The sequence below is a fragment of the Tetrao urogallus genome, assembly GCF_951394365.1.
Source record: "Tetrao urogallus genome assembly, chromosome: 13".
NCBI lineage: Eukaryota > Metazoa > Chordata > Aves > Galliformes > Phasianidae > Tetrao > Tetrao urogallus.
This window is the reverse complement of record NC_136826.1, coordinates 15,095,059-15,107,611: the sequence shown is the minus strand read 5'-3', so window position 1 is coordinate 15,107,611 and position 12,553 is coordinate 15,095,059. Positions and strand designations below refer to the sequence as shown.

The following is a 12,553-nucleotide window of genomic DNA, read 5'->3' as shown; positions in this document are numbered from 1 at the left end:
CAGCTGGAGAGGATCCTCGCAGTGCTCTCATTTCCTGCCTGCCAGCATTGCTTGTCTGAGATCCCAGTGCCATAGCGAGTCGTGGGTAAACAAGTTGATTGTTTCTGCTGGGTGATCTTAAAGCACTCCTAATGTCTGCTCAAAATACTTCTCCATCTCAAGGAAATGACTGTTTTGTTTGTCTTAAGGAGTCAGGAATGGGAAATGACGTGAGCACTTAACTATTTTTCCTGGTGTTTGAAGAGGAAGTGTATTCACTGTCTCAGGTCTGATTTCCAGAGGCATCCAGTGTTTGCCACAGTCCTGTTAAACCAGCCTCAGGATACCAGAGGTACGTGCACACAGACAGATAAATGCATCCTGAGCGTGGTTTAAGCCTTGTACACCCACCCCAGAGACCCAGTGTCTCCCTCATGTCTCCCTGTGCCTTGCTGTGGCATGAGGTGAGGCATTTCCCCCCGTTCATAACTGCAGCTGCGCTCAGGTCTCGTTTATCCAATGTTAGAGTAGATCTGTCACTATGTTGTCACCTCCCTGACATGGGAGTCAAAATTTGCATTTTTTCATGTTTATTTTGCCTAAGCATGAGCTTTATCTGCAGCTGCTGTGTTATGCTGTGCACAGAAACTTTATCTGTGTGTTGTTCCTGGCTTGACCTTGAACAAGAAACGTTCCAGTGTTTTAGTTCTCTTGGTTGCTGATAACTCTTTGCTCCCAATTTCTTTGCTCAACGTGTTTGTTCTGTGCTGGTTGCTTCTTTCCAAATCCCATGAAAATGAACGTTGGCAATGTGTGTCTCACAAAACTCCAGATTAACAGTGATTAACAATTAACAGGTGATTAAAAATATCAGCCAAGCTACGAGAATGCAGCTCCATAGCAGCAGGAATTGAGCAGGAATCTGAGCCATGCCCACCTCTGTAACCAGAGCTCTCCTCCAGTTGTAGCACAGGTCTGGAACACCAAGAGCTCAAACCAACTTTTTTTTAAGATCTATTAATGTCTGTTTCTTCATCACCTGATGCTGATAGATGACACAGTCTCAGTTCACCTGGCAATCAAGCTGAAGTAACGTTTTTATTGCCCTTTAAAGACTTGGGGTGTTACATGTAAGAAATTTACAGTAGTTATTAATGTAAATTCAACCTCATTGTTTTTTAAACAGCAACATCTGTGTGGTTTCCTTGTGCTTCTGTGCACAAAGTCCAGAAACGTGACCTGTAACATGCAGAAGGGGGAAGCTTAACTTCCAAAACGTTCCATATACAAATCAAAGCATATTTACTATATAGACTCCTTATAAATCTGTATGCATGAACCAAATGCAGTCATAGTGAAATGAAGCAGTAGAAATGTTATAATTAAACATCTCTACAATGAAATGTGAAATGGGGTGAATGTTCACCTGGAATGAAACACTGGACTTTGAGCAGGAGTTCCTCGTACCAAAGAAATCCTGCCTCGGCTGTATGGTGTGGTGGGGGAAGGTGGAGACAAAAATGCCTCTGCTGCTCTGCTTAGTTTGGTCTGTAAAACTGGAAAATGTGCTGAATTCTATATTGGTGTGCAGTGCGGGTTCAGGTTCTGTTAATGCCACGTAGCTCACAGGTTGCACGCAGCCCTGAGAAATGAAGGGATCTGATTACAGAACTGGTCTTTATTGTCTACGGTCGATACAAAATGTCTGTTGCAGAAATTACCTCCCCAGGTAAGAAAACCAGCACTCAGCGATACATGGGTAACAGTGAAGTAAGGAATTTGAGAATTACTTCTTCACCTAAACGTAATGGTTTATTTCATAGTTTCACTGATGAAATTTTCCATTTGCTTCAATGATCAGCCACGACTGCCATCCTTCTGGTACACATACAGAAGTGTCAGGCATCAGCCTCAGCATGTACAGCCACAAACCAAAGGAACGCTTACATGACAGTTTGCTTTTATAGTGATCACGCACTGATGTGAACATAGACTAAAAATAACAAATGTTTGCTTTAATAAGGATTTTTTTTACAGTAGGCGTAAATATAAAAGTGTTTCAAATTATTTTCACAGGTATCACTGAACATTTCATAGCTGTCTGTTACAGAAGCACCTAAAAGTGCTTTGAGTCTTTCATTTATTATACATAGTTAAAATATATTACACTTCTGAAGGTATCTTAGATCACTGAACAGAGCTGCTAGCATCTCGATGAGCCCAATGGGAGTAAAGGCAGTCCACATTCATGATGTGAATATACAGTAAGGTGTTTGATGTCCTGCTAAGTCATTGCTCATGTTCTCAGAATAACCATGGTGATGAGACCTGGAGGAAAGGATGAAGAACCAAGTGCTTTAACTTTCCGAGATGGAGAAGACAGTTATTTCACAGGGCAGAAACTAAAGCAGAAGTAATGCATGCAGGAGGAGTTCATACCGACCCCTTGCATAAGTACTACAAGTATTGCTCCAAATTCTGATGTAGACAAAACTCAGGTGTTCCATTATAGGGAAGTGCTGCCTTGTAACTAAATCTCAAAGAAGCCATAACTGCTCTGTACAACCAACTGCCTGCTGCAAAATCTCATCCATGTTGAAATCTAAGCTTAATAAGGGCATGGAAGCCATTGGTTTTGATGTGGGATGGTTATGGGCAGCGTAATTCAAATGCTGAGTCATCAGTAAGGCAGGTTAGCTAAAAGCTAGATGATGATTTTTATTCAGTTCTCTGCAGAGCAATACTTGTCCTGAACTCGTCTTTGCTCAGTCTGCACAGGGAGCTTTCTGCAGGCTTTGTGACCTTTAAGAAGGGAGGGAAACAAAAGTCTGCTCTGACAGAGGCCTAAAAAACTCCCAAACAATTAAAAATAGGCTCCAGGGATGAAAGCAGAAAATCCAGGGTTAGAAAACCTACTACTGCCACACAGAAAAACCCACTGCCATTGTGTTGATAAGAAAAAGGTTCATAGCCATGAATGTATTTAGTACAGGGCAAAGAGGCATATGGAAAAAACATACAGGCCTTCTGACACACCAGAACAGTAATTCATCAGTTCTTAGGCAATCTTATTTCAGGCTTGGAATACGTTTCTATAATAGCCTTTCACAGCACAGATCTTACAGCCTACAGATTTTACCAGACAAAGAAATTGCTGAGGCTCTCTTGCTATGTTGCCTCTCCATACTGATGTAACTTATTTGATAAAGATTTGAAACATAAAAGCATGACTGAACAGAATTGTAATGCTGCCCTCCATTAGACAAGCATTTCATCCCATTAAAGAGGAATTATAGTTCAGCTATTTGTCAAGGTCTGCATTAGCTCAGACAATCCCAAATACCAGAACTGCTGTAGGCCCTGATTTAGATTATTTAAATCACTGCAGAGTAACAGGATTCTGGAAGGTGCTACGGAACAACCTGCACCACGGCTGGGTTTCACTCATTTCTGTGAAGCAAATTCTCCTCCAATGTCACCGAGTCCCATTGGTGTGGAACAAACCTCCCTTTTCAGTTAAAAACCAAACAATCCATTGTACTTCATTGTGGAAGAAAGCGTTTGCACCTTCGTATGGCCAATCCGCTTGTGTTGTAGATGAGTGCTGTACCCAGAGGAGCCCTTTGTGAACCCTGCCCCCAGTAGAACCAAGACCTGTAGCAACTTCACAACGCATCTACGAACAGGTGAGTTGTTGTAAATGTATGAATTCAAATGGTTTAACACTTTAACACCATGGTTGTCACCAGCAGAAACTGGGACTATTTTCAAAACTAGAGATAAAAATAAAACCAGGATTACTGCAAGGTTCTAATCTGGAAATACAATGCCATCAGCTCAGATAGAGACACAGGCTTCTGGTCAGCAGCAGGTGAGATCTAAAACCCTTTCAGCAGATGAACTTAGCAAAGTCAGTCACTAAACTGCGTGCATTTAATCGACCAGATCTTGTGTTCTTTCCCACCACTACCTCACCTCCAGCTCTCAGTTTGAAGCTGCCTATCTCCTTTCCTTTAAATTCTCATTTCTGCCAGGCAGGGGGGTGGGAGAACTGAATTAAGTGCGAGTGCTCTTCCAATCTGAAATAGCTACAGAAAAATAGACAAATCAAGTGAAGCGTGCAACTTCTCTATGCTCCTAATTTAGGAGCAAGTGAGCAATCAGGAAGAGGTGTGGATGGCAGTGATCTCTTAATAAGCAACAATAACCATTTATTTTTGAACATTTCAACTGCTTATCAAGAAGATGACGAACGCAGCCTTTCAGACCAGCTTATTTGGCTTGGAGAGAGAAACAGAACCAGAAGAGTTCTAGGTTCTGCAACTGATTAACTCTGTATTCAGTGTAAGAAACATAATTCATTCCACTCAGTTTTGCTGGCAGGTGATTAGAGGTATGAGTGATTGGGCCAGTCATCGAATGAAGGCAAAACTAGTACATGGAAGCCTGTATATAACATTGACTAAAATCTGGTCTAAAATATTTATAATCAATTTTCCCTCATATCATTCTGGCTGTAACGTAAAATATAACTGGGGTGGAAAAGAAAACGTAAGGCAGTTCTTTGTCTCCAGGTTTCCTGAAGCTGCTGACAAACAGCTGAGAAGTTCCCCAAATCACAAAAGCTCCTCTAAAACACGAAATCCAGAATACTTACCTAAAACATAAGCAGCAACTAACTTTTGATTCACACTTAAATGGAGGTAGAGAGGCACCAGGGATTCCATTTCCCCCAATGTAGGTAGCATTAGTGCTGCAATACACACTATTCCCAGGAAGACTGTTAGTAAACTCGGTCCCGATGAGGCAGGTCTGTTTTCTGAAAAACAAAGCAGTACCACTTGTAGGGAACATCTACCCACACAACATCAGAGCTGCACTACCTTGATATTTTCTTTATCTTTTTGAGTTTGGAGGGGATGGAAAACAATTTACATCCACTTCCCTAAGCTTTCTGCATCTTGCAGTGCAGGAGGCTGCTCCTGTTCCAAGGCTGATGCTGGAATTTGCTTTCACATGACTTTCCAAATCTCCCCCTTCTAGAGGAACAGTCTGCCAGGCCTAGTAGCTATATATACACACTGCTGGCAGTTAGATGTTTCAGCAATGCTTGAGGTTTCACTATGCATCCTGACACTGATACATTCCCTGTGCAATTAGTAGTTAATTGGGAAAGAACACTAAAAGGAAGTACAGAGGCAGAAAGCTCTCACACCTCCAAACAAGTCTTGGCTACAGCAAGAGCACAGCTGGTGGTCCAGGTGAGTTTCCCTTCTTTCTTTAAGGGAGAACTTAAGGCCTGCCCCAGGTCCAGTTCACATGCCACAGCTGAGTAGCATGTTTAGCCTGCTCTGAGAACTGAACTACCACAACAATCCAGTGTCACCCAAACAAGGGAATGCAAACTGCAGATTCATTTATCCTCCATGCTCTTTGCTGTGCTGCAGTTCAATGGCTGGAATCTCCTCACTGACACACTTCAAGCTGTTAATTTCTAACAGGTGGTTCTTAGCACTGTCAACTAACACATTACCAAATGCTTTTAGCAAAGTTTTCTATCCTCACTGTGACTGGCTTGCATATCCTATTTTAATTCCAGTACTGTTCTTTCTAGGTTGCAGGTTATACGCAAAGACCTTAAGCTGCTGTTTGCTGCTTTTCTGTAAGCAAGCAATACAATTTAATTAAAGGTTTAAAGAGAAGTAGCAGTGTTTGGATTGAGACCAATATCAGATTGTTCAGAATGGTTCAAACCCTCTGTACTGGAACAACTGTCACATTAACAGTGTGTTCTGTGGGCCCAGAGACAGTGCAGGTTTAGTTTAACCACGTATCCTCCTGCAATACATACTGAGATGGATCTGTTTTTTTCTTAATACAAGGTGTTTCACCAGCCAGCAAACCATTTATAAATGCTGACACAGTTTGATTTTAGCAGGAGAAACAGTCTCAAGCAAGTCAGTTTCTTTTCAGGAACTTATTTTTGTTCTTGTCGTGAAAAACAAGCAGTGACAAGAACATTACACTATAATTCAGCAGAGGTTGAGGATCCATTCAGATGCACTTCCAGTAAGACTCAATATTTTTTCTCTCTCTTCCTGTCACTTTGAGCTGTTTGGTCCAGGCTTTGCCCAAGACTTTAGATTCACTTCATCATATTCAAAACATACAAAGAATTTCCAGTGGCAATTCTGTTTTCTTGTACTTTTCAGACAAAGAAGAAAAAAAAATTATTATTAATCAAGACAGCACAAGCAGAACTATCACAGTTTGCTTCTCGAGTGCAATCATCCTTTGGTGCTAAAGGTAACTAATAAGAATTATTTTCAAGCTTATTTTAGTCTAGTCTTTCTATTATTTAAGCTATTCAAAACTGATCCAGAGAACAGGATGGATAAAGATTTCAACTACCTGGTTGACACAAAGTCTGCTCAAAAAAGACACTTTCAGACAGGTGCTCCTTTATTCGTTTTTCTTCCTCTTCCTTTTGCTGTGGTGGTTCCTTTGCAGATGGAAGCAGAGTAGCAATAATCTCCTTTCTCCCCAGTGCTTTCCTCTGGCTTTGCTCAGACACTTGCAGTCGGAATTTATCTATCACACCATAGTGAGCAGCACGAACATCTCTGTGACGAATCACACTGCAGAGTACAACAATGTCAAGCAGAGGAGCTGGTCAAAACGACGCCTCGTGTGGAATCACGCCCTGCAATGCCAATGCTTCCCGTTTTCCCCACACAGATGCATTCAGTAGTTCACATCCCCACTCTATCCTCAGTCACTCAATGTTCTTGAAGCTCTGATCTTGCCTCGTCTCTCTCCTCCCCGTTTGCTGCACCATGGCAGGGCATTCTAGTTCCTAAATATATCTGCTCCAATTGGCTGGCCAAAAAAACCACAGCTATTCTTTCTCAGAAGACACCATTAGGGGCCTGACTGCCACTTTTCACAGAACATCCATTATCTGAAAGATGCCTCCTCTTCAAACAATTTTGCTCTATGCTGTCCAATATGTCAAAAGGTAGAGGGGGACGTGGGGTAGATAGGGGAAAAAAAGGACTGCCAAGCGCTTGGACAGACAAGGTGATGGCAGAAGTCTCTTCAGGAAAGCAGGCTCAAAGCTTTGAAATTATATTTTCCCAGAAGCAAAACTAATTCTCTCTACGGGTTAAGAGTCATCTAGATTTAAAAAGATTTTTGAAATCAGAAACTCACCAGTTTAAGGCATGTAACTGCAATATAAACATTTCCCATCCCTTCCATACAAGAAGTGAGCAAGCGTGGCTCTCAGAGCTCTGTGCTGTCAAAGCTTTGCTCAGCAGTCCTGCTACCTTGAGCATATTCTGCAGCCTGAACTGAAATACTGCAGGCACTTGACCAGCTAGCAAGAGTTAGGCCTGCTGTTATCGACACAAGCTGCAGTCAGACCCCAACTGCAGCACAGGCAAAGCTGAGCCATGGCTGGAGTCCATTTGTTCCCTCACAGACTTTTGTACTGCCCAGCAACCACTGTGAACTCTGCTGTTCTGAACAAGTTGGCCAGGATGGTTTCAAAATTAAGGCACTGTGATAGCTGTTACATTACTTCTAATTTTATGGTATTTAATATGAAAAAAAAAATCATATGTAGGACATGTTAAAGGCACATTTAAAAATAACACTGATCAAAGGCAATACAGACCTTTGCAACACTGCTCTGCTCACCTGCCTCCTCTCTGCATTTATGATTCATTATGAAAATACCCATCTAGCACTAAAAAAAGAAAACATTCAGGTTTTTAAAAGTCATAGCAGCTCTCACAGTTAAAACAAAGGATTTTTCTGGAGTGGAAAACTTTTTTTTCTTCTTTATGAGAGGCTACTCTAAATTTCTAAGGTAATAATAGCTAACCTGAAAAAACACCTGTGTATAAGTGGTGTGGCTTCAAGAAGGTTGCCATATCCTGAGGGAAAAAAGTGGTTTTACCTTTATTAATACAGGATAAACTTTTCAGAAACGATTATGAGCACTATCTTTGTGATGCATGTGCATTAAAATGCTACAAGAAACAGATGTTTGTTTCTGGTTTCTTTTAAATGAATTGTGCCACAGCAAGGTATCTACAATCATAAACACAGAGCAGTGCTTATAACCAGTATATAGTTTGAACAGATCGTTCAACAAGGAAACAGAAACTAAGTCATCCCTCCTAAGCAAGATGGGCATAGAAATGCCTGTGGTTTTACTTTAGGAACCAAGCAGTGTGCTTATGTCAGGCTTCAAGAAGCTGAGTGGTGGTTGGGTGAATGCTTTCATTAAAACAGAGGGATTTTCCCCAACAACACTTCCATACAACCCTGAGAACTGAATCTGCTGTTCTGATAAATTATTTCTCCCTTTAAGACTTCCTTTACAGTTTTTTTCTCCTCTTATATGTGCTACTATCGACCTAAACAAAATCTGTACATACTGCTGCACTATGAGACATGCATCTGCTGCCAAGCTAAGAGATGTTTTCTGCAGACCCTTATAAACAGATACATGCTCATGTTTCTTGTCAGAGGCCACTGCTTAATTAGAAGCTCCGTAGAATATGTTTATCTGGCAAGCAGCCACACTTACCTAGTACTGCTCATAGCTTTGCAGTAAACACTGACATTGGACAACAACGTCAACAGAACCAGATGGGGTTTTCTTTGCCACACAAAAACTCCCCAGGAAATAGGCATACCTCTTATTTAACACATTTGTTTAAGCCAAAGATGAACTAAACATTGAGAATGTGTAAATGCCTACTAAACTCTGCCAGTGGCTTACTGATATTCTCATTGATTTTGTTCTATCTGTACCTCACAGAGATAATGTTGCAAACACAATGAAAAAACCTGGGCAATTTTATCATATCTATTGGTTCTTGCTCTACTTTGAATTCCAGCAGCCTGCAGGCCCTGCATGCTACTGGAGTAAACTTAACCAGCGTTCATTTCTCCTCTGTTATGGTGCTGGGACCTGAAAGGAGAAGTAAAGGGGGAAGGAGGGGTGGAAGAGAGAGCAGAGAGTACAAGACAGGTGGTCAGGGTGAAGGATGGGCAAAAGTACCTTCGTTAAATATGTCCCAGAAAAGTGTGTTCAGTAGAACTTTGTACTTTTTCACTTTGTCAATCTGCAAACAAATATTTCTCCCAAAGAAATCCCAACCCTAGGGGTGGTCTTGTTCTTCTTGTTAGAAATAACAAAATACAGACTCCATACTCTCACTGATGATTTACCAACTATACTGCAGGATGCATTTAGTAGCAAGTTGTTTATGCTTAAGGAGAAAACTAAAGAAGCAATCTCCGAATCGTTACCTTTGCCCTAGAGTAAAAGAACAGTAAAGACTGGATGGCCACGAGAATACAAGAGATCAGGAAAGCATGGTAATATTTATATAGTTTATGCTGTGTTTGCTGTCATTTACTACCTCTTACAATAATGAAGGAAATTAAGGTAATCAGACATCAGGGGAAAAATAAACCACTTTTTACTTACATATCAACACAGCACTGAGGCTTCACTGCTCCGGTCGCATCAACCACCGCATATTTATTTGGAGTTGTACAGAGAACTGCAAAGGAAAGGACAGCAGAGGTGACAAGTCACACATCAACACCTGAGTCATCAACAGATACACGTGAAGACAGGGCTTTGGTTTTGTCGCAAATATGATTCATTACACAAACTATAATTGGATTGTTCAAGATCACCAACTAATCCTTAAATACAACTTAACCTAAGAAACCCACCTTTGAATTTTAAGGCAAACTCATAGGGGTTATATAGAGTCAACACCTGCTTGTGTGTCGACTGGTCATCTGCATAAAATATAAGTTCTGTAGGAAAAACAAAGACAGGAAGATTTCCTTCCACTAACTCTGGCTGTCTTCTTTGTTGCTGCATTGGCACTGAATCCTCCTTGCTGCTTCTTGTGTTCTTATGAGTTTTGTATCTTCAGCAACTTCAGTTTTAGAATCGTTTAAGAATTCCAAAGCATTTTGGCAATTCTGAAGGAAAAAAGGGAAAAAAGAGAGAAGGTGAGAAGATTGTGCCCTGAACCTCTGGTAAACTGAGGCAGACAACAAAGATGTAAGAAGGTAGAACTCTATACAGGTAGCTGCATAACCGAATATTGTCATTCAAAAACATGGCAATGCCTTTTCTATCCGCACCAGATCGCATCCATTTAACAAACTGCTCCAAAAGAAATGGATCAGCACTTCTGCAGCCCCCAGTCTGCCGTGACTCTGTGACATGACTGTGCAACACAAAGCAAACGACACAAATAAACGCCACTCTCACCTCAGAAAACAAACAGTTGAGAAAAGAGCAAAATGAGGAAACACAGCAGCAGGCATCGCTGAAAGGATCTCACTGCGCTGTGAGCTGTGCAGCCGTTCCTGGATGAAGTGTAACTGAGGTATCTGCTCACACAGGCAGATTCAGAACAAAGGAATGGGGAACATCTTCGTGCTTTGTCTAAACTAAGGTCTTGTTATGATTGCACAGTAGTTACTGGCAACGAATTGAAAATTAACTGGGATGAATAACAGGAGATACATGTTGGATTTCTAGTATTCTGAAATTTCTAGTATTCTAGAAATGAGAAAGGTTTTCTACCAATCTGCCTCTAAACAAAACATAACCATCGTGATTCTCCTTTGCCACCCCCACAGATTTTATTCCAAGTCTCATTCCAGAACTAAAACCAGAACCTCTGACCTGATCGAGCAACAATCCCAAATGTAATTTGTCCAATAAAATTAAGGGCAGATTCCTCAGCACACGCTGCATGCCAGTGACCTTACACACTGCACACACAACACAGTGAAACAGCTTCCCCTATTCTTCCCCCAAGATTGTCAGATTTTACTGTACTTCCCCTAGGTTTACTATCAAACTAAAGGTGTCCTGTGAGGCTCAGCTTTATTCTACAATAGGAAATAATAAAAGAATAAAAAGTTCCCACAGGCTCACAAGCTGCAATGTCTACTTTCAATGCAGCCTTACAGAACATCTGTTCCAGCTGTTCTCCAGACGAATAACCTGATCTGGTTGCACCTTAAGAAATTCAGTTTCTGAAATGTCTACATTGAATTCCCATAGCGCCCCGAACAAACAAAAATAAAAGCTTGGATTTTTGCATTCAGAACATCGTGATGTTTACATTTCCAACACCAAATCTGCGCTTTGTGTTCGAAACGTGACAGGAATGAATGTTTGCTAGAAGGTATTTTCGTAGCCCCATCTTTCGATGCACAGGCTGTGTTTCTCGTTAAGCTCTTCTGTTTCTTTACCTTTTTAAAGCAGCAACTCGTTAGAGAACTGCTCTCACTGGACACCTTTCCCTGGGCCCACTTGCTGTGCAGGGCACAGGTTGATTTCCGCTTCACTGCGATGCTACTAAGAATACTCTGAAAACAAATCCCCAGTGAGAGCGTTCCAAAGCTGATGCTCTGCTACCTTATTAAGAAGGGACTGGAAAAAGAAACAGATCTGTGAGTGGCAATTTGGGCTCCGTGGTGCTTCCTAGAATTGTCATAAATGCATTTTGTTTCAGAGGAATGAACGAGCTCTAAGATCACTGCGTGGAGCAGCTGCAAACAATATTTCCTGCAAAACTGTATGAGCCATTGCAGAATGAGATTAAATAGATTAATATACATCAAATATGTTATTACATTATTAATATGACTATCTGCCAAATAATCAGCATAGGAAATAATGTCTTCTGGAGCTTCTCATGCACAGATTTTGTACTTTTTTTATTTCTTTTTCCTCCCAAAATTAACACAGTATACAGTAAGTTCACATGAGAACAACTGGCTCTCAAACAGACCTACTGCATACATTATACATATCAGATATACAAGCCATCTTCTTGAAATGAACAATTGCTTTCCTAACAAGTGTTTTACTTCTGTACAACCACTACCAAAATGCTGCCAGATATTTAGGTGACCAGATTTATTAAAATGTAAACCATTTGTTTTTTATTTAATGATTACAAATGAAGCATCACAGAATCATAGAATGGCCTGGGTTGAAAAGGACCACAACGATCATTTAGTTTCAACCCCCTGCTGTGTGCAGGGTCACCAACCACCAGACCAGAGCCACATCCAGCCTGGCCTTGAATGCCTCCAGGGATGGAGTACCACAGTCCCATTAAACACTGCATGGGTTTCATTCTGATTTCTGGCATCACTGCACAGCTCCAGTTTCCTCAGCTCAGCCAACAGCAAGCAGCCAGGTGCTCCCAGCCCACACATCACAGCACGCAGAGCTGTGCACCATAAGCCTACCAGCAGGTCTTGCTCTTACACATCCATTGGTAACAGTGCACAAACCTTCCTGGATTCCACAAGCTTTCACACTGAAAGCTACCAACCCTAAAAAGAAGTGCATCCCATTATTGCTTCCTTTTCTTATTTAACTTGGCTGGATAAGAAGTTAGCACTCAAACTGGCAGAAGTAAAGTCTGGCAAACTCAGCTCTACAACAGACTCATTTGCTGACACAGCAGTGTCATTCAGGATATAAAGTTGTAGGTTTCTAGGC

The 12,553-nt window shown here is 41.3% G+C and overlaps 1 protein-coding gene across 2 annotated transcripts; it reads right to left on the bottom strand.

Annotated features, from left to right (window-relative positions):
• Positions 1–2,275: 2,275 nt before the first annotated feature.
• On the bottom strand, positions 2,276–9,956 carry MOSPD1 (motile sperm domain containing 1; the record flags this gene model as incomplete). Of its 2 annotated transcripts, none has more annotated exons than XM_079541933.1 (5): positions 2,276–2,307; positions 4,637–4,798; positions 6,391–6,617; positions 9,488–9,563; positions 9,742–9,956. In XM_079541933.1, 5 exons carry the CDS (start codon positions 9,893–9,895, stop codon positions 2,276–2,278), a joined length of 651 nt encoding a protein of 216 aa, XP_079398059.1. The 2 variants fall into 2 exon arrangements, with proteins under 2 accessions (XP_079398059.1, XP_079398058.1); XM_079541932.1 differs by having other exon boundaries at positions 6,388–6,617; positions 9,742–9,895.
• Between the last annotated feature and the right edge of the window lie 2,597 nt (positions 9,957–12,553).